General features: G+C 37.8%; 1 protein-coding gene across 1 annotated transcript in view; it reads right to left on the minus strand.

The window, feature by feature from the left end:
* Positions 1–21,153, minus strand: part of ULK2 (unc-51 like autophagy activating kinase 2) — a 43,257-nt gene that overhangs the window by 19,043 nt on the left and 3,061 nt on the right. The window contains exons 2-11 of the mRNA XM_026861822.1: positions 20,093–20,233; positions 18,843–18,884; positions 8,925–8,957; positions 8,516–8,552; positions 6,822–6,995; positions 5,662–5,735; positions 4,610–4,711; positions 4,211–4,269; positions 3,812–3,894; positions 345–395 (exon numbers count right to left, since the gene is read on the minus strand). Coding sequence (XP_026717623.1) covers positions 345–395; positions 3,812–3,894; positions 4,211–4,269; positions 4,610–4,711; positions 5,662–5,735; positions 6,822–6,995; positions 8,516–8,552; positions 8,925–8,957; positions 18,843–18,884; positions 20,093–20,233 — 796 coding nt within the window. The remainder of the gene's footprint in view (positions 1–344; positions 396–3,811; positions 3,895–4,210; positions 4,270–4,609; positions 4,712–5,661; positions 5,736–6,821; positions 6,996–8,515; positions 8,553–8,924; positions 8,958–18,842; positions 18,885–20,092; positions 20,234–21,153) is intronic.

The following is a 21,153-nucleotide window of genomic DNA, read 5'->3' on the forward strand; positions in this document are numbered from 1 at the left end:
CAGGGACTAAGATTTTGAAAGGCTGAATTTCAAACAAATTCATTTCCTCACTGCTTTTCATTCATAAGCCCTTATACAACTTATAAGCACAGCGTATTCTTAAGCACACAAGGGTATTTAAGTTCAGCTGAAATGTCAAAAGAACTAGTAAATAAGTATCACATTTCAGTCTAGCATAATACAAAAAAGGATTCAACACTCAGCCTCGCAATAGAGCACAACAACAAGTCAGATTGGGAAAAAGCCTCACAAGACACTTAGTGTGATATCTGGCAGATATTTCTCCATTCCAGCCCCCAACATTCATCATTTACACAAATAAGTGGAAAACCAAAACTACTTACACTTTTTAACTGTTGAAATCTGATCCAGGAAAGGGTGGTTGAAAAATGCTTCTATAGAACAAGAAACAACAACCATGGTGAGTAAATGTACAAATGACATAGAATTTACAGACTATATTGCAGATGGTGATAAATAGGTGCCTTCCCAGAATCAATATTTCAGAGCCAGAGGGTGAAGAGTTTATAAAAGATTAAAGCCTTCTCTGTTATACATTGCTATACCATTTGGAAAGAAAACAAAAATCAATTTAATAACTTCAAACACCAGCCAGCAAGGCAAATGAGACTGAATTACTGGAGGACATTTTATGACTGCACTTAAGGATCACATACTCAAGAAGCTTTCCTATACTCATCGTGAACTTATGTTCTCGATGTTCAACATGGTACTCACTCAGTTTTAATTTTCTCTTCAAAATTATGAGCATCTCTCACATCAAATTTCACTTCTGCCTTTCCCAGGGACTGATGCTTAGTTTTGAACCCAGTAATGCTACTCCTTAGGTAGCCAAAAATCACCGCAGAGCAGCAGCCGTTCTCCTTCCCACTTCCCAGCAGCAAAACACAACCTGGTCAGCCGGTTCACAGCATAAAGCAGAATGAAACACAATTTCTTTTACGATTTCCTCAGTTAACTTGTTACTGTTACAATAGAAACATTCTGCTTTTGTTGTAATTGGGTATGCTGAGAGGCATTTAATTGACTTAGCATAACCAGTTGGCTAGCAGTTTACATGGAAAGTTTTATTGTACAAGAAGCAACCTTCAGCTAGTATGGGGAAATTGAGGGTTGGTGGAAGCTAGCTGCTGAGCTTTGTGAGTTTTAATGTTCTAACAGTTGAGGATAAACAACGCTGTTCATCAGACCTAAGCAAATAACAAGGAAAGAAAAAAAATAAAGACTCTCAGGCCTGCAGTATCCCCTCTTCCTTCAACACCACTTTCTTTCTCAACCTGATAAGGAAGGGAGGCTAACTGTAACGCAAGAACAATGTAATGATTAACTTCAACACGAGGATCAGGTGTTCCTGAGCTTTTGTACAACACCTGCTGTTCTACTTTATGTTGCTGGAAGATCAACAAGATTTCCAACACTATTTTTACTTTAACAACAGGCAACTGGGCTCAGCTATACACACTCCCTTTCAGTCCCTTTGCTAAGCACATTCCAGAGCAGCCCCTTTGAGGCCCTTTAAGTGGCTCAGCCAAGGAAAACATGACTTTCATCACTACCATTCTGCTTTCTATTTTTCTTTCTAAGCACAAATGCATTCTTCCACTACCACAAATAATACTGTGAATTTCCCATGTTTGAAGAAACTGTAGGGATCAGCACACCCAGAATGCAAAGTGGAATCAACCACTCAAAGTCCATGTTTGTGATGTGTTCATTCTTCCCCACATACAGATTTATGTATCGACCTCTGAATACTGTTACTGTCATGTGGAACATTTTACCCAATTATCATAAGTTTCTTCTTGATCTGACTTCTATTTTTATGTACAGCAGTTGAATCAAGTTATGTCAGCCACATCTACACACAAAACCCCATGCCTAGTTCTCAGAAGAGCAACACCTTATTTATGCTAGTATTGATGTTTTAAATTCCAAATGACTAAAAAAAAGTTAGCTATTTCTTGGAGCTAAACAACAGGAACTGGAAAGGGAAAAAAAAAAAGTATCTAGGAGAGTCTTGAGCTTCAAGTAAAGAACTAAAATAACTTTTGAATCCTCTTCTCTCCACAGCCTAACAAATAAAGTCTCTTATCACAACTGCACAAGGACCACATTGTGATGAAGGAGTCAACGTGTGTATTTCAGTACTGCATCAAAACCAAGCTTGCATGCGTAACTAAAGAGCAATGGTGAAGTTTCATAAGCAGAAACAAAAACTGAGCATGTCTGTCTTTGGGCTGCAACTCACACTAGGATCGCAGCATCAACAAGAGTATCTTATGGTGAGGAAAGAACTAGGGCTTATCTACAAAGAGCATGAAGAGACTTTAAGGTTTAGGCTCCTTCCTGCCATTCCACAGATTAAACTTGATGGGTCACTTGTTGCTAAAACAAATTTCAGTAATAAAGCACGTTGCTATTGATATAAAATAATAATAGTGAAGAAGATAATTCTATTTAGCTAAGTTAGCTTTAATTAACTAAAAGTTTAAGACTAACATTTCCTGGCAGCTATGATAAAATTGCAGTAACAAATAATGCTACGAAATTTAAACAACCAGCGTAACATGACACACAAGATGCAGCTAAGAAGAACTAATCAAGATTTAACTTTTCAGTGATTTTCTTTTAAGAATGCTGCCTGAGTTTGCATTTAAAAAAAAAAAAGAAGAAAAAACCCCCATTACTACTTTTGCAGTAACAGGTAACCAAAATCCCAGCAATAAAAAGGCTTTTTTGAGACTGAAGTAACAGACAATCCAGCCAGTACAAGGCACACAGATCTAAACTCTACTCTTGACTAATTTTGAAGAGGCAAGAGTTGTAGCCAGTTTGAATGATTCAGTAGTACCAATTTGAGGCCTTGAAATCTTAAGAACAATGTTCTGCAATCAAAGATATCCAGCTAAAAAGTCAAGCACAGCAGTCAACTGGAGCCAAACAAATTCACTTTTGTTAAAAGAGTATCCATTTAGTTTGTACTAGGATTAATTTCCCAACTAATGCAAAATGTAATCCTAAACAGACACTGCAGTAATGTCTAAGGAGATGCAAACTTCAGACACTGCAGTTTACAAATTTTAGGACTTAAAGAAATACAAAGACACAACTTTTGTTTCTACTGCTTTTGGGCTTAAAAAACCCAGTCAAAATATTTCACTAGAATAAAGAACTCTCTACAGCTAGCAATAACCAAGCACAATACTAGAAACAAATCTTTGCAAATATAAACAATTTTGATGTAACATCACATCTCTGGTTGCCCTCAGATATACAAATATATAGCTTTCAACGTCAAATCAAATGTACACAGTTTGCACCCCCATTAATGCTGTTATGATATTTGCAGGGAAAAGAACAGGGGGGAAACCATTTAAAGCAACTTTGCTTCCCAAGTGTGTTCTTCCAGCACTTTGTTAACATTTCTGCAACCAAAAGGAGATCAGAGATGCTTGCTCCTAGTCTGAAGTCAAAACACCAGTAACAAGGCTTGATATGAAATTTAAGGTATATTAGTTAATACTGTGGGGGAAAAAAAAAGCCACAAGTGAAAGAAATAAACTAATTTCTATTTGACTATTCAAAGTCATAATTTACATGCATCACCTGATACTGACTGGTTACCTTATGATTTAATTTGGCTGCTCTGCCTTCTTTACCATAACAGAGAAGAAAAAAATACTTTACTTTTCACGTAATTGGCTGTAGACAAAAGGTCAGGATAGTTATTCTGATCATGTGAATACAACTAACAAGGAAAGTCAAGAGAGCAAAAGGAAAAGTTACATACCAAAGTCCATTCTATCTTTTTGGTTTCTCTGAAGCAAACCCAACAGCAGGTCAGCCAGATAAGCTGATGTTTCCCTAGGAATACTGCACACAAGAGGAAGTAAAACATGCATTAAATTTAATGCATGCATTAAATAATGCATAGAACATTAAATTTCAGGAAGTCAGCATTCTGCCATGTCCCTAAGTCTTCCCTGTACGTGCTCTATAGCCTTAGTACAGGACCCTCTCAACTCAGCAAGGTACAATGAAGGCAAGATGCAACATGACTCACTAGTATCATACTACATCTTTGTAAAGATAGCAACATCAAATATTTTTATGAATCCCAGGCATTCCCAAAGATGAGAAAGTGTTCAATCAACAAATGTAAGCGACAAGAAAGGCCACAGTGACATACCTAGGAATCAAATTCCTGTTCTTTTCATAAAACATTCTCAAATCTTGAGGACTATTGGCCTGTCAAATAAAAATGTACATGAATTAAAGCTCAGTTTCATGGAGAAAATAGCTTTCGTACCTATGCACACATACACAAAACAGAGGCTTTTGCATATGGGCATTAAAGGAAAAACCCCAAGCACAGGGTTGACTTCAGTACTGAGTATCCTTATGTAATTCTTCTGGATTGAACCCACTGATCTGAGTATGAGCAACTTCTCACTTGGTATCCTCAAGTGATCTGGCCTCTGAAGCATCAGCACTACACTACGACATCACTACTTACTTCTGTTTTCATGAACAGAAGGAAAAGCCCTAGGAATTTTCATGAGATTAAAGAGGGAAAAAATAGTGTTACCTGAAAAGGTGGTTTTCCAACAAGACACTGATAAATCACAGTTCCTATGCTCCACAGGTCTGCTTTAGCATCGTAGTGCTGAGACATTATCACTTCAGGGGCCTGGAAAGAACAGCAAAATCTCAGAAGGGAAAACAAAAAAAAGCCAAGCCACAGCAATACGAATTCTACAGTTCTTCTGTCAGAGCAGTACTAACAGAAACCACTTTACTGTAAGACAAAATTAACAGTTTAATCTGCATCACAAGACTTGAAAGGTTACAGTTCTATCTGAAATGAAAGATACGTTTCAGAACCACAGAAAACTAGAAATGTTAATGTTCTAAAGAAAGCATCTAGCGATTGGCACATATGAGAATAAGAGGTAAGTATTATTTACTTGGCTTATGCAGTCCTTGTGGATAAATAACCAAGCATTTCATAAGGAGTATCATTAACATCACTTTACATATACACAAGAAAAAGCAAAATGATCTTGCCATGACCATACAGTACAGCAGTGGTAGTGCCAAAGTCAGACAGTTCAGTGCTCGACTACCACACTACTTCGTAAAAATTAATGGCAATTAGCTCCAAATATTTTTATTCAAAAAAAAAACCAAAGCAAATCCCACATATAAGAGAATACATTAAAAAACTAGAATGAAAACATCAAGATGTTTTTTAACTACTAGTGTAAAGCTCTTCTAGCTTGTATTTGATCACTTTTTATATTTTCAAAACTGGGAAGGAGATGATGCCCTATTTCGGGGGGGGGGGAAGTAAGTGGGAATTAAACTACCTTGTCAAAAAATTGATGCTAAGATACAATGCCTTTTAATTCTCTAAGATTTTTTTCCTCCCTGCAGCACTAAGAAATGTTCAACGTCTCTCTGATTTTAACAATCATGATCTCCAAATCTCAAGGCAAAAAAAAGTAGCAGAATTATGGAAAGGTGAACTACTTCTGAAGCAACATTAGGCATTTGCCAATGTGCAAGCAGTAAATGATTTTGGTTTGGTAGGAGACTGTTTGAGATAAGCAAGATAACCTGAAATACACTGTCACTTACCATATACATAGGAGAACCACACAGAGTTGCAGCCATCATGTTGCTATGCAGATAACGAGCAAAACCAAAGTCAGCTATGTAAAGAAACACATTCGTCAATGAAAAGATAATTTTCAAATTTTTAAAGTCTAGAAATTATCTGTCTCTTATTGGAATCTGCTACAATTACCAATTAGAGAGAAAGACAGGTATAATATATAGCTAACTACATGGAATAGTAAAATCTATGTTACACTGAAAGAATAATGTATTATCTTCCAAAGAACAAGCCAAGAAACAGCAGTGGCATCCCTTGCACGAACTGCTGCTCAGCCATCTCTCCAGCTGCAAAGCATGCTGTCTGGCGTCAGCAGGAAAGGATTACAGTCAGTGGCTAAATATAAATGGTTCATTAAGAGTGATGAATATACAATCTACTTCAGAGAAATCACATCAGGTAGAAGTTTAAGTTTCAGATGCCTGAATTTTCCACGTAGGCAAAAGCATCTGAAACTATCAAGTAAGGACAGCAAGAAGTTTTGTCTCCTCTGTGCTGTTTAGAAGATGGAGTGAGCTGGAACAGATCTCAGATTTTGACTGAGCAAAAGCATAAAAAAGAAACTTATTAAAACCAAGGTATTTTTAAATGAACACTTATCAGAGAACAATGAGAGATTAAAACTCCTGAAGTGTCCTCTGAAGAGGAGCTTGATAATATCCTGAACAGCTGACATCTCTCCCCAGTCACAATACCAAACTTCTGTTTGGCAAAACCAGGTCATAACCTACATTTCTGAACTTCTCAAATAACCCTTAGGAGGGTCTACCCTGGAAAAAAAACAGTTGGAACTGTGACTGGAGTCTCACATATGGACAGTTCTGAAATGGGCTAAAGGCTACTCAAAGTTTCAAACGTTACAGATTTATGTCTAAATAGTTTCATATTAGAAACATCGCCTAACAGGTTTCTTTTTCCTGAAGATTTAATCAAAAAGGTCTTTATGACTATCTTTTTTATACTGAGAATCTGCATTACAGCATAAAGCTCATCGTTCTAGACTTGCTGCCTGATTTGCATCAATTTAATATACCCTCTGAGCTTTAACTGCAAAGACACTTCCAAGCAGGGAAACAATCTGACAGTTATGATTTACCTTTAGATCAGAGAAAAGCATATTTACCTATTTTGATGCGTATGCCACTGACACTTGACTTCCTACGACTGGCATAAGACAACAAAATATTCTGTGGTTTAAGATCCCTATGAATGATTCCTTTACTGTGCAGAATACGCATAGCTGCTGCAATCTGCTGGAGGAACACTCGGATGGTATCTTCACTAAGAGTTCCTTTAGCTGGGAACAACAGACACATTAGCAGATGAGAAAATAAATATTGTTATCTTCGGACAAAAAGCAATAAACTTCACAGTGATCAACTGTGAAAACAATGAAGACAATCAAATCATAGTGAATTACATTCAGAATGAACCAATCTCCAGCATTTTTCTACAAATGTATATACTCTCAAGAGCATATACATCTCCATAGTTTTGCACTAGCTGCAGTACTCTGAATTATCTTGTTTTTACAGTAGTTTATTCAACTTGGCAGCATAATAATTGTAAAACTTCTCTATCACCATTAAATCTTAAAACTCGCTAAAAAGGTGAAGGAGTCAAGAAAATAACTTCACAGTTTAGAACATTAAATGTATCTACAGTCATGTTACAACCTGAAGCCATAAAACCTGTTTTTTAAACAAATTATTATGGGGACACAGAAAACCACTCTGCTCAAAAATTTCATCCATCATAAAATTGACTTTGAAGGGAAAAAATAAGATGTACTTTTGAAAGTCTCTTCAGAATGTATTATCTCATTCTGCAGTCAGAAAAAGTACTGAACGCAGGAGCTGGATTATACTGCATCAGTCTTTCCAAGGATTTTAATGGGAAGTGAATTAGGCTTTTAATATACACAGTTACCATAACAATAGCTGTTCCCAAAAAGATTCCTTCAACATACTGAGATACAAAGGCAAATAGAAGAATATTTTCCTCGAGAAAAATGTGAAGATTAACATTTCTGCTCAAATTTTGTTTGTAATAGGAATCCATTTGTCATGATTCTGCAACTTCTGCCTTCACTTTGGGCAGAGACATGTTCAAGGGTAAAATACCTCCCAAGAGGTATTCAGAACTGCCTCTTTGTAGAAAGCACTATTATATAAGTAATTAAGTATTCTTAAGTTCACATCTTGGAAAAGAAAGCAGGTGGAATCAAAACACTGGGAGCAGCCCCCAAAAATATGACTTCAGAAATAGAAAACCACACGGTAAGCATGGTACTTCTGGTTAGCTACATCTTCTCCTTCATTTACAAATAAGGGAATGTTACAGTCAATGGTTTTGAAAGCAGTGGGGAAAAAAAAAAAGCATTTTCTGTCTGTGCGTTATTTTATCCATCTTCATTGCTACATTGTGGGTTTTTATTTTTCAATTACAACTGGCATTTAAAAACACTGGGAAATACTTTTAAAGGACTGTAAAAACTTATGTCTTCCTGCAGCTTCAGGATCTAGTTTTCAGTTTCCCAGGGTGGCACACAAACACACAGCAAACAGTACTCTGCTGCTGATCTTGACTGCAGACAGGACACAGCACTAAACGGATTCTTGGTGAATTCAATTACTCTTATGAACAGGTTACATTAAAAATCACACCAGGGTGAACATGCATTGTGGAATTACAGACATTGCATGGACAGAAAAGTAAAAAAAAAAATCTCAGAGAAAGACCAAGGGATTACAGGAATACAGACTACAAACATGTAATGCAATAGCTTCTTAATAGGGAAATACAGTAACCAATTACCTTGTAAGTAATCTGCCAAATCCCCACCATTGCAGTACTGTTAAAAAGAAAGGTTTGAATTCAAAACACAAGCACTGGAATACTTGCTATACAATTCTTATTTTGTAATCTTTTCACAAAAATCAGAAGACCCTTCCCAGCTGTTTGCCTTAAACTTTTGTCAACTGTTTGTAATTAATAATTTGAGGTGTAGCATTTAATCAGCACCTACAGTATCATAAAAAGAAACTGACTAATTTATGGAACAAACTACTGATAAATTTATCAGTGCATAGGAAATTAATAATCTAGTTTTCAGAAGTGCATGCTTTAACAAGTCATAGTTATTTTGCAGCTGTGCAAAAAAGGCGTTTTGTCTAAAAATCATCTTTAAAATCAGTCAGGAAGAAACACATATGTTAACACATACCTCCATTACCAAAAAGACAGAATTGGGCATTTCCTAGAAGAAAAGGAAGACAAATCCCATTTAAGAATGTGACAAGACAAAGCCTTCAGTACCTGCATTAAGTGTAACATGAGATTTTTCAACTGAGACACTTTATGTTAAAGTCACGGGTTTAGAGGGTAGCAAAGATGTACCTTCCCCACCATTGAATAGTTAACATTTTCAAAAGCATCTGTATATGTAAAAAAATCACCAGGCAACATCCAAAAGACTAAAGCTATAATTTCAAAGAGCATCATACAGTAATAGCAGTTCCACTGTTCATTAGTCCCTTAGCTTTCAACTGCCTTGGGCTGATCCGTCAACTCAACCTCAGTATCAAGAGCCTTTACAAATAAATTAACATTTGCTATCAGACATGACTGAAATCAGTCACTAACGGGACAGTAGTATTTAATCACAAATATACTGGATAGAATTACAAATTATAAGCAAGACAATATGGCTATGACAACCAGTTTTCTCAGGAGGAATTACAAAATTATGTTCCCTGCCCCTGGGTATAACAAGCTTTGGTTCTGCCATCTGACAAGCCGAAGGTCAGTCAGAAATCACAGAGCAGTTAACTGTCTGGAATAAACTGCTTCCCAAACACTATTTTGTAGGATAATTAATTCAGGAATCATGCATACTCCTGTAAAGTATCTCCTTCAGTGAGTCACTGGCAGAAGCATGCCCCTGCCAGGGACCTAAATGCCTCATGGCAAAGGTGTGATCTGCTATGACAGTCCTATTGAGATTTTCCAAAGCACTGACCTCCTTTGACCTGTTCGCAACCTGAATTCCCTCTCTTGTAGCTGCATAAAAGTTACTGAAAGACAGATTAGCTAACTTCTACTGTAAATTATCTACACCACAAAAATGCAGTTAAAATGTTCTGTGCTTAAACCTAATAGGAGCATTTGCCTTTTTTACAAATATTTGTTTTGTGTGAGGGAAGAAAGAGCCCACCTGCCTATGCCAATAAAAGACTTTACCACAAAGCCTCTTGCATAAAATGGTTTTGTTGTGCCTCCAAAGTTGAAGACACTCAGAGATCTTTTATAAAGTAAAAGTATTTTTTCCCCCTGAGCTGACCAAGACTGCAAGAACACAAAGAGGACTAGAAGGAAACGTAAGGCAAGGATACAATAAACAGGATGATGCTATTAGTTACACAGTATGTTACCTCCCTTTCACTTCAAAAATAAACAAAGGTTGACAGTTTGTGGGAAAACGTGTTTTTAAGACAGTTGACGGAAAAGAGCAAGATGACATACCAGACAAGGCCAAGCATATGCCCCAGCTGGAAGTGGAATTGTGGACAGTCTGACTGTATTCTGCTAACTACTGTCAAAAAAAGTCAAAAGGGACATCGCATGGCAAACCAGAAGTTGTGAACTTAGCCAGCTTTCTCGGTGGTTGTATTAAGCCTTCAGCACACGTTCAGTTTGACCATACTGGTAACAACTACCACAAGAGTGCCATTTTCAAGGGCATGCTAAAAGGTCAGGCTAGGAAGCTTTAAAGAAAAATAAAGAAGGGCCCAGGCTAAGGAAACCAACTACCCTAAATATCCTACACAGCACAACATGGGCAGCGCAACCCATTAAAGCTGGTTTCTATGAATCCATCAGAGATCGAGATATCCACTACAGATAAATGCAGTAAGTACAGCTCAAGATGAACTGGATGTTTTAAGGTTATTTCAAGACTGTATTAGGCTGCTTCACTTTCTGGAAGCGTTTAGTTTAGCCACTGTTTGTCTGTGTTACAGAAATGAATTTGAGGTTCTTTCCAGCTCAGAACATCAAGCACATTACAGATTTGTTTACATTTGGAAATTAGCTTCAAAGAAAGCAAGTTTCTAGGAACATGAGTCAAATCTGTTGGGAATGAAAGGCAAACTCCAACCAATACAGAATATTAAAGCAGCAATAGATCACGTTTCAGGAAGTCCCAACTGTTCAATGTTTCTGTAACAGCTGTGGCCACACAAACTATAATTTGCAATCCTATAAACACCTCAAAACCTAAGTGCATGTATTACAGAAAAAAAAAAAGAGTAATAATTACTTGCTCTGTAAATTACTGCAAATACATAATGATAAATGCTGTTTCTTTCTACATTGTTCCTTTGCAACATCTTCCAAGACAGAAACTCACTTTCTTTCAGGAACCCCAAAGATGCTAAACAGCAACTGAGATCCCAATGCATCAAACTGAAAATTCTGCCAACCGAGGATAACTTCACTTAAAGGATGACTGCGAGGTGTAAAAGAATAACACAGCTACGAAGCATGGAAACTGTCGGTTCTCCAGTGACAAGAAAGAAGCTCAGCTAGCGGATTTCCACCCGAACATAGCAATCCCATGAATCAGAAATAGATGTTCCACAGCGTCAGTGCCTCCACTACACAACACACTCTGTACAAAACCAGCAGCTTACGGCAGTATGTAATGCGCAGCTCATGAGAGACATTTATTCATCACAGAACCAAGAGAATGTGTTTTCTGGATTCCCTCGGAAACAAAGTCCTTTCAAATGAAACTGCTCCCTTCAGAAACACGGAGCTGATGATTTGCCCTGTTGTACTTAGCCCTCACCTGTTTAAAGAAAGTAATTCCTACAGACTACACTAGATTTGCCTCAAACAGCATTACTCATCTTTTTTTTGGGCTGATATTCTTGATTTTAAAAAAATCAAACAAGTCACTGGGTTAAAGTCATAGTAAGAAGTAGAGCATGTTTCCTTATGGTAGCTTGGATAATCCTTTTTTATTAAATCAGCAGAGCAGATTAGAGGTTTCATAGAGATTTTACCAGACTGGTCAAAAGTCCTAGTTAATTCGTATTGCAGAAGTAATATTTTGCACAGTACTGGTACCAAACTCCCCAGCAACATCTCATCCCAACTTTAACTCATACCTCAACACTTTCCAATATCCCACCAATGCAGCTTTAGTTCAGAACAGCTGAAGTTGTTCATTCCTTCACAGTTGCTCAAATTTTGCATTACAGTTCTTGGCCAGCCTGGCTGGGAATGTGATCTCCATTTTGGGAATACATTCAGAAAACACAAGACAATTCTATAGACGCATTTTTCCTTTCTAAATTATTTTGCTGAAAAATAAAGCTATCCCTATCATCATTCCCTAGACTTGTGATTTCTGTTGACTTGTTAAGCAGAGCAAAGTGCTCAAAAATGAAAAGATTAGTAAACCAGCATGTTTCAGATCTAACATTCAGAAATAAAGCTGACCTAGCAGGCTATTTTAAACTGCTTCCTGAAACAGATAACAAAGCTTTCAAAAACGCACATTGATGTACAGATCATAAAATCACCGCAGCTGGAGTTGTTCTGGCCCACACAGCTACCTGGGAAAATAATCAAGCAAAACAAATGTGTGCTGTTCTGTAACAATTATGGTTACAATTACACACAAATATGTAACAAACCGGTTTTGCCCAGCATGCCTTGCTTTGTTGCTTAAAGTATTCTCGACAGAAACCTACTTTTGCTCATTCTTATTCTGAATTTAGTATTTACCTGCAAAATGAAGTAAAAGATAGCAAAGGTTAATAGGAAACCCTTTCACAATTCTGAACTCTGACAGATAAACCTAATAGAGATGAAGAGGCAACATATTTGCCAAAACTTGCTGTGTTTTAGTCTCAGACTTCCAAAAGTTGTCTCCGGGGATGTGAAGTTCCAACCCAAATCACAGGCTTAGTGCAGTAGTTCCATTTAAAAGACATTAATTGAAAAAGAAGTCAAAACATCCATGGTTACTTCTGACAGCTGTTGCTAGAACTCCAGCACACCGACAGAAACACACTCTAGATTTCTTTTTGGTTAGGAAGTCCTCCTTTAGAACAAGCTGAAACAGTCTGCAAGGATTAGCGAGCTGCCAAAGCAGAAACTGTGGCAAATAAATAGTTACCATGTTTTTGCTCCAAGACTCTAGATACCGTTTAGCTGCAGTTTATGATTGGAGTCCCAAGAGCATGACAGTGAACCTGACAGCTTGTGCACTGCTATTATCAGATTAATTTTCTGATATGTTAATTTATATTTGCTTTTAAATTTTTTTGCCCAGGAACACAATTTTTTTTTATTTTTTTTTTTTTTTTTTTTTTTTAATGATTTAGTGGAAAAGGACTGGTCCAGATCTTTTAAAGGCTGTTTCTCACTGTATTACAGATACTCCTGTTTTGCTTTGTGAGTGCACTACAGCAGCAGCTTCTGACACACACAGCTCCTGTCATCTAAACGACTGAACATTTTGTTAGTTCTAACTAAATGTTAAGTCTCAGACTAAATGTCACTTGACATGTGCCTGTAGGATTCAAATAGCATGCATGCTGCCAATTATTCACATAAAAGAGCAATCAGGCACGGAGAAATGTACCACAATAGCCGTATCACTCATTCTCTGTTATGTGAAATGCTGTACTTAACTAATACATATGGGAGGTACTAAGAGAGACTGTCCTGCTGCACAGCACAAAGAAAAGGCAAAACTGTTCAACAGCACACCAAACATTAAACACACTTGCATACTAGAAGATCTTCTGAAACAGTTTTGAAATACAAATTACAGCATCTAGGCACGAAGAGGTAAGCTAAGGACTGTGTAGTAACTCCAACACTTTGGTTCTCTGGGCCAAAACAAATTCTGACTGGCTGTCCCTAACCTTCAATGCCTACGCTGGCGTCATTCCTCACAGTCCAATATTGTCGTAGCCAACCTTCCAGTTAGCATCAGCTGCCAGGTAGTATTTCAAAACCTTTACAATTTCTACAGGGCAGGATTTTTCTTTTTATCTGAAAACTGGTCTGAACAGCATGTTTTCATATGACTGTTTCCACACGCAGCGAGGCTGGATACTGACAAACACAAAAGCCTTAATCAAGGATCTGAGGGAAAAGATATTGAGACATCCTCATTCAAAAGACAACAGCTCAGAAACAGATATGATGAGAGTACAGAGGCAGTCAAAGCTGTGAGACACCAAGATCAAGAGCACACGCCAGAATGCTTGAAGCGAATGCCTCAAGAAACATAAGCAATACTACCAGACCCACTGGAGTCCTTGGGTAAACCACACAGCAGTATTTAATCCCCACTGGTAAAACAACAGGTCTAGATAAATATGGTTGTTCCACAAGCATCCCTCATGAGAACTCGGGGACACTTGTGTGCAAGTAAAGGCGGAGGTGTAGGTACCAGAAGGACCACTGGCTTTGTTCCCACTAGCTTTCACTGCTTTCCAGGTCAGCAGAAGCACCTGCCATTATTTTGTCTGCTATGTACCAAGATGATAAGACAAGAAAGAATTTCTGTTCAGATACTGTTTCTCCAGTAACGCACTAGAAATTAGTTCTCCCTTAACTACTGTTCAAATAGCAAACTTCAGACTCCATACAGTGAAGACATTAATTCATTCTTCTAAAACATTATCTCCAAGATACATTACAGGCTTTCATTCTGACGGCTGACATTCTAAAGAGGTTTTGAATTCAATTATTTGCTAAAACAGGCACTGTCTGGCACTGTGTAAGAGATTAGTTCTACTCAGCACACACTTGGGATCATGAACTGCCCAAAAGTGTAAATTCATGTCCTAAATATAGCACATTCCAAATAACTTACTGATACCTTCATACTTCAGTATATTTTAACCAAGTACCTCAGTGTACTTTATGCTGGTGAGTTAAGAGGTTATTTTGGACTCCTTTTGCTTTTGAGAAACGGTGGGCTCCATTTCCCCAATTAACAGGATCCAAGACTGATCATCTTTTGCAGGACAAATGATGTCCCACAGCACCCCTGGGGGAAAAGAGCTGCATTCTTATACCATTTTAGAGATTCAGAAGTTTTTTATTCTTGAATGAAAGACTACCAAACTCTTGCCCAAGAAGATAAGTAAAAAATGTCTCAACAGGTTACATCTTGCTATCCATCTATTATATTCTGGGGGGTTTTTTAAGCAATGGACTTCATGAAAAAAATTTATTTTACATTTAGAAGTGAGCTGCATATGTTTATTTTTCAGAGCCCTACTACTGCAAAATATTTGCCTCTCACAGATGGAGAGCTCATGTTTAAATATCTCCACAAATGCCTTCAGTCTTGGAACCACTGGTCTCCACACCCTGGCGCGTGCAGATCCCCGGGCTTGTGAGATGGCACAAACAACAACGGTGTGCTCTGCTTACATAAAATGCTTAACTGCAGATCAAACCTCCCAGTAACCACCTCACCGAAATCAAGGGCAATTATCAAGCTGGCAAAGGAACAAAAGATTTTCATGCCAGCCAAAGCACATACAACATGAATGGCACACCAGTTCATTGGGGTGTGTCTCCAGATGAATGGGCATTTCTAATAATTTAACTCAGTGGACCCTATACGTACTAGGTAACATATCGAAATGGTGTTCACAGGAACTGATTGCAACAGCAAGGTAGAAGGTTTTAAAATGTTCATATACTATCAGCAGAACAGCTCGCAAATCCTCTCTCCTTGGATCTAATTAAAACCTTAATGATGTATGTATCTTTATCACACTGACTTGTGCGACTGGTCACAGATCATGCCACAGGAACACAACCATAAATGAACAGAGATGAAAGAGAAGGAATCTAACTACTCCCTGTGAAAACAATTCCAAATGAAGCCTTTTGCAATATGTAAAATAATAACTAGCCTTTGATTCTCAAACTTAAAAGATATATTCCAAATTGCTATGGAGGGATACAGTTTTAATCTCAAAGTACTGCCATTAAGTGCAAATAATTTTATTTAACATTATGAGATGTAAAAATATTTATTCTTCATTACCACTAATTTATTCTTTTTTCACTTAGTTTTGCCACTAACATTGCACACCCTCTTTTCTATCTGAAAACTGGGTACAACAATCAGTTCTTGGATAATTCAGCTAAATGGTCTGCCAAACAGTGCATCTGAAACATGAGCATTTTCTTATTTCAAACTGTCTAGGGTTAAGAAAAACTTCAGACCAACAGAACTATAAAAATAAAACAGACTCCCAGTCACACTGAGAACTTCCTACTGTGACACAGACTTCACTGGCTCCAGCACTGAGGGGAAAAAAAAATAGCTTCTGTAACTTAAAAATTGCTTGAAATCCTAAGGTCTTATCTTCTGTTCTATATCACTATGCTCACAATACTACGGCAAACAAAAAAGGCAGTACATGCTAGAACATGAACTGCTCAAGAAAATCAGTAGGTGTAACAGCCTACTAGACATGGGAATGCCTTGCATAGTGTTCATTCTTGCTGGGTTATAAATTAATGTAATCATACAAGTTAATGATGTATAATATTTCACAAACACAGCCCTGTGCAGAAAGGGAAAAAGCTTATTTGTGCAAGTGTGACATTCTTTAGACCATACTTTGCAAAGCAATTTCTTCTATAGAAGTAGCATCATAATGCCAAGCTTTCTGCTTGCCATGAATGTATTTGAAATATATCCAAGGTATGAGACACAGGTTTTCCCTTCTCTTTGCTTTAACTAACCATTTTATTTAAATGCAATAGTCAGTGACAAGCAGCAACATCCCCTTCTCAGATGGAGAGTCCAGGACTGATCATTCAAGAAGTCCCATCACTCTGTGGGGACCCTTCCCTGTGGCAGAGTAGAAAAGTATGAACGTTCTACTTTTAAATAACCTGTAGGTAAAGAAACCATAGACAAGTGTATGGCTCTGTCCTCTCTTCCCTTGTGGATGTTCTGTGCATAAATCAAAAGCAGCAAGAGCCACTCCAGGGCTTAGAAGAAACACAATGTTAAATCATCAAAATACTTATGTAGTCAGCTACCTTCAGGCTGAGCTGCAAAGCTTAGTAAGTAATCTTCACATATAAACAACTGTAAATGATAAATCTGAAATTCAGCTGCTTACTCACACACCAATGCCCTCAGTCAATAACTCCAGTTTCTTTTAAGATGTCTGGATATACTAAATTTAGGATGCTGAGAGACTATTTCCACTTACTGATATTCAGAAAAACCTGGTCTCTTCAAGAAGCACAAGAGCCTATACTTTCCCTCTCAGAGCAGCTAATATAATTCAAAACGCAGAGTTCTGAAGTCAAGACCCAGGAGGGAGAAGAGTCTACACATCCAAATAGGAAATCTTCATGCATAGTTTGTTACGACATGAACATCATTGCTTTGTAGCAAAAGTCAACAGAAGTTAGTACATGTCCTGTAGTGCTACACACAATAAAACCTGGGCCTGCCTAGTGTGTATGATCTGAACACAGAATTCTATAGCTACAGAGAACACAGGATGGTTTGGATTGGAAGGGACCCTAAAGATCATCTAGTTCCAACCCCCCGACACAGGCAGGGCCACCTTCCACTAGCCCAGGTTGACCAAAGCCCCGTCCAACCTGGCCTTGAACCCTTCCAGGGAGGGGGCAGCCACAGGTTCTCTGGGCAACCTGTGCCAGGGCCTCACCCCCCTCACAGGGAAGAATTTCTGCCTTAGATCTGATCTAAATCTCCCCTCTTTCAGTTTAAAACCATCACCCCTCATCCTATCCCTACACCCCTCATGAAGATTCCCTCCCCACCTTTCCTGTAGCCCCTCCAAGTACTGGAAAGCTCTTATAAGGTCTCCCTGGAGCTTTCTCTTCTCCAGGCTGAACCCCCAAAACTCCCTCAGCCTGTCCTCACAGGGGGTGCTCCAGCCTCCCGAGCATCTTTGTGGCCCTAGATACACATCTACAAGCAAGCTGAAAACCTTTTAGGATGAAAATGTGTAAAGACAGAAAACATTTAAGAATGTCAGACTATTTTGTGTAGATTTAACAATGCAACACCCCAATTGGTGTTCTTAATAATTTTTTCATAAATGTAACTCTGTATTTAGGATTAAAACTGAGCCCAGGACATAAATGTATAGTTCCAATTCAAGCAGAACAAATAGCTGCATAACCTATATCACATCATATTTAGCTTTACTCAATGCTTGCAGGCCTTAGCAGGAAGGACATTTTTTGTATCCTAAGTAGAATACACTACCCTAGATAGGCTGGAAAACTAACTCCTTTAACCTTATCAGCCAGAATTCTGGTAGTGAAAAGAGGAAGACAATTTGAAGCAATTTAATACTTATTTCTCCTATTTCAAAAGATCCACACGTCTGCTTGGCTTTTATACTTTATCCTGCCCTTTTGAACACAGGCAACAGCAATATATACACGTGTGATCATGTTCGTCTACTTTCCTCAGTTCTTCCTCGCTGTGACACAAGGCTATACAATACATTTCTCTGTTACAGAGATCTCGAAGACGCTGCTCCTTCTCTACAAGAGTATTTTAAGTTATGTTGACTTCTTAATGTCACTTTCTTCATCCATTTAGATCAACTCATACTAGTATATTTTCTTTCAGGTGTATTCAGTCATTATCCACAAACACCCACCTTCCAATTAAATTACAGGGCCAAGGAAACAGGCTAACTCAGGAGAACAGTTACTGCCACCAGCCCAGCCAGCTGATGCTTTTTCTCTGGAGACAGGACCAAACTACACAAACAGCCTCTGCAGAGGTTCTCAGGCTGCCACTTGCCCCTGCTGCCTGGAAGCAAACTGTATTCCTCACAGCTTTCCATCCCAACTGGACACCTGCTCGTTAGAAAGAACCAGTACAAAGTGCATATGTAGTGTGTTGAAAAGGAGAAAACTCCCCTGCCCCTGCTAGGGAACTGGACTTCTTTTTCTAAATACAAAACTGATTACAGCAACAAAATATATATGGCCGTTCAAAATTTTATACTCAGTATACATAGATATGCATTATATATCCATAAATGTATTTTAATGAAGAAAAAAGCATCAAAATATATTTTACCTGGACATCATAGAGAGCTACAATGTTCTCATGCTGAAGTTCCTGTAAAACAAAATATTTGTATTATGGAAATAGCCTGTTATTATTATTTTAAATTTAATATGCTAGGTGATAATCAAAACCTCTCAAATTTTACAAAAGAAAGGTATCATCTTTTCTAGACCATCTGATGGAATTTGGAGGAAATCCCAGCTATTTAGACAATATTTACAGGAATAGGAAATTAGGCAATATCTGTGGAGGTCATAAAAACATTCGGTTCCAGAACTTATTTTCCATGTCTTGTTACAGACAGTACTGCAGCACAAAATCCTTTTATGAGTACTGAAACTGACTAAATTTAATTTTACAGTCTCACACAATTTCTTGCTTAGCAGAGTAACCAACTACCCTACGTTCAAGTCAACCTTACCATTATACAATAAAATCATAAAAGTCACAGGACAGCTCATGCAATTATTTGTAACTGCTCAAAGAGACATCTGTCTTTGCTAAGTACTTGCAGCACTCTAACATACCCAACACTACAAATTCTGGTATATAATAAATACAATAATATGTATATATTACTATATAAATTAGTGATGTATCTCAGGAAGCTTGGAAATGTGGAAAGAAAGCAGCACTAATTATTACTGTGAAGCTATGTAAAACGAGAAGCAGTAAAGTTCAGAGAGCAAAGAATGCTAAGAGACCAGCCAAAGAGACATTTCTGTAAAACACCATTGAAAAACTAAATGATGCTCTATTTTATTTCCTTCATTAGAGCCACACTAGACATTTTAAGTCAATTAACACAACTCGGAAGTGGGAAGACTGCTTCAGGAACCAAATTTAGAATGCTGATTTTTTTCAAGGCAGCTTTGAGCAAAGATGATGAAGAAAGATGAAAGCCCGCTGTTTTACCCTCAGCTTTGATTTCTGTTGTATGCACTGGTTGGGAAAGGTGCCATCCTGAAGGACCAAGTTTTCTACAAGTGCAATAAGCAAAGCACAGAGTCTGGTTCTACAACAATTTTACACTTTTAACTATAAAAGCATTCCTATAACCTGTTCTGAGACCTAAAAAATTGTCTTTTTTTTTTCCCCTTGGTTTTGTTAATTCTGGATATCTCCTGGAACTAACAAAGAAACAAAAGGCAGAACAGCAATTCCTGTGACACTACCCATGACCTGGAATGAACTAGGTCAAAAGTCTCTTTTCCTTTTAAAGTAAAGCAGCTTTAAAAAATCACTGTAAATTAACATACCTTTAAGATTTTTATTTCTTTTCCAAGGAGGATTTGTGACTTTGACAAGTTCTTTTTGTTAATACTCTTTATGGCTACTTCCCAATCAGTTTTCTGGAAATTAACAAACAGAACAGTCAGGTTTGTATTTTTTTTTAACAACTAGCTAGTTAAGCACTAGAGAAAAAGTTGCAAGATCACCCCTACTCTACCCACCAGCGATTACTACATCACATGACACCATCAAGAACTATTTCATTCCACAATAGCTTAAACAGCTATTAAAATCCAGCTGCAGCTACACTGCATGTTCATGGATTCAAAAGCATTTAAATACAAAAGTAATCAACCGTATCCCATTTAGGTTTTGGTAGTGGTGCTTTTAATCTGCTTTTTAGTCCCCTCTCAATGACCAAGTTACTTTTACTCCTCTTTAAGGACTTCCCATTTTCAGCCTTCTTATACTCTACAGCTGAAAATTGCACAAGAAAACATCTGCTTTTTTTAAAGTAAACTTATGTATTGTCTATTTATATATGATCTAAAAATAAATTGCCTAAGTGGGAGCATCTCCATTGGCCTTTAAAGTGTATGGTTTATGTTTTTCTTTCTCCCTTCTATTTCTTAACCCCAGAATCACTGCACCGGGCCTCTCTAAGTTATGAGCACTGCCCTAATGCTCCAAGATGATAAATTAAAAGAGTTGTTTTCTGGAAAGCAGAGCGCTTTAGGCACCAACACCAGAATAAACTCTCACAACGTCAAGAAACCATAACGTAACTATGAGTATCCGGGGTGATTAGCAAGCCATGCCAGGAAACCAGACACCTCTGAATTTAAGAAATCTTCAGCCAATCCCAAAGGAGACAATTTTCCATTAGATCCCTCGTTATCCAGCGAGATAAACATGACCCTCCTGACAAACAAAGGGCTCAGCCTCCCATACAGCTGCAACTCTCCACTCGCCGTTATGTTCGGGAGCTACCAAACAGCAGAGAGGAGAGGTGGGGACGCAGATAGGTGGATGGGTTTTTTAGGGGAGGGGAGGAAAAAAAAAAAAAAAAAAAAAAAAAAAAAAAAAA

Source organism: Athene cunicularia (genome assembly GCF_003259725.1).
Source record: "Athene cunicularia isolate RWA chromosome 19 unlocalized genomic scaffold, athCun1 chr19_part1, whole genome shotgun sequence".
Lineage (NCBI taxonomy): Eukaryota > Metazoa > Chordata > Aves > Strigiformes > Strigidae > Athene > Athene cunicularia.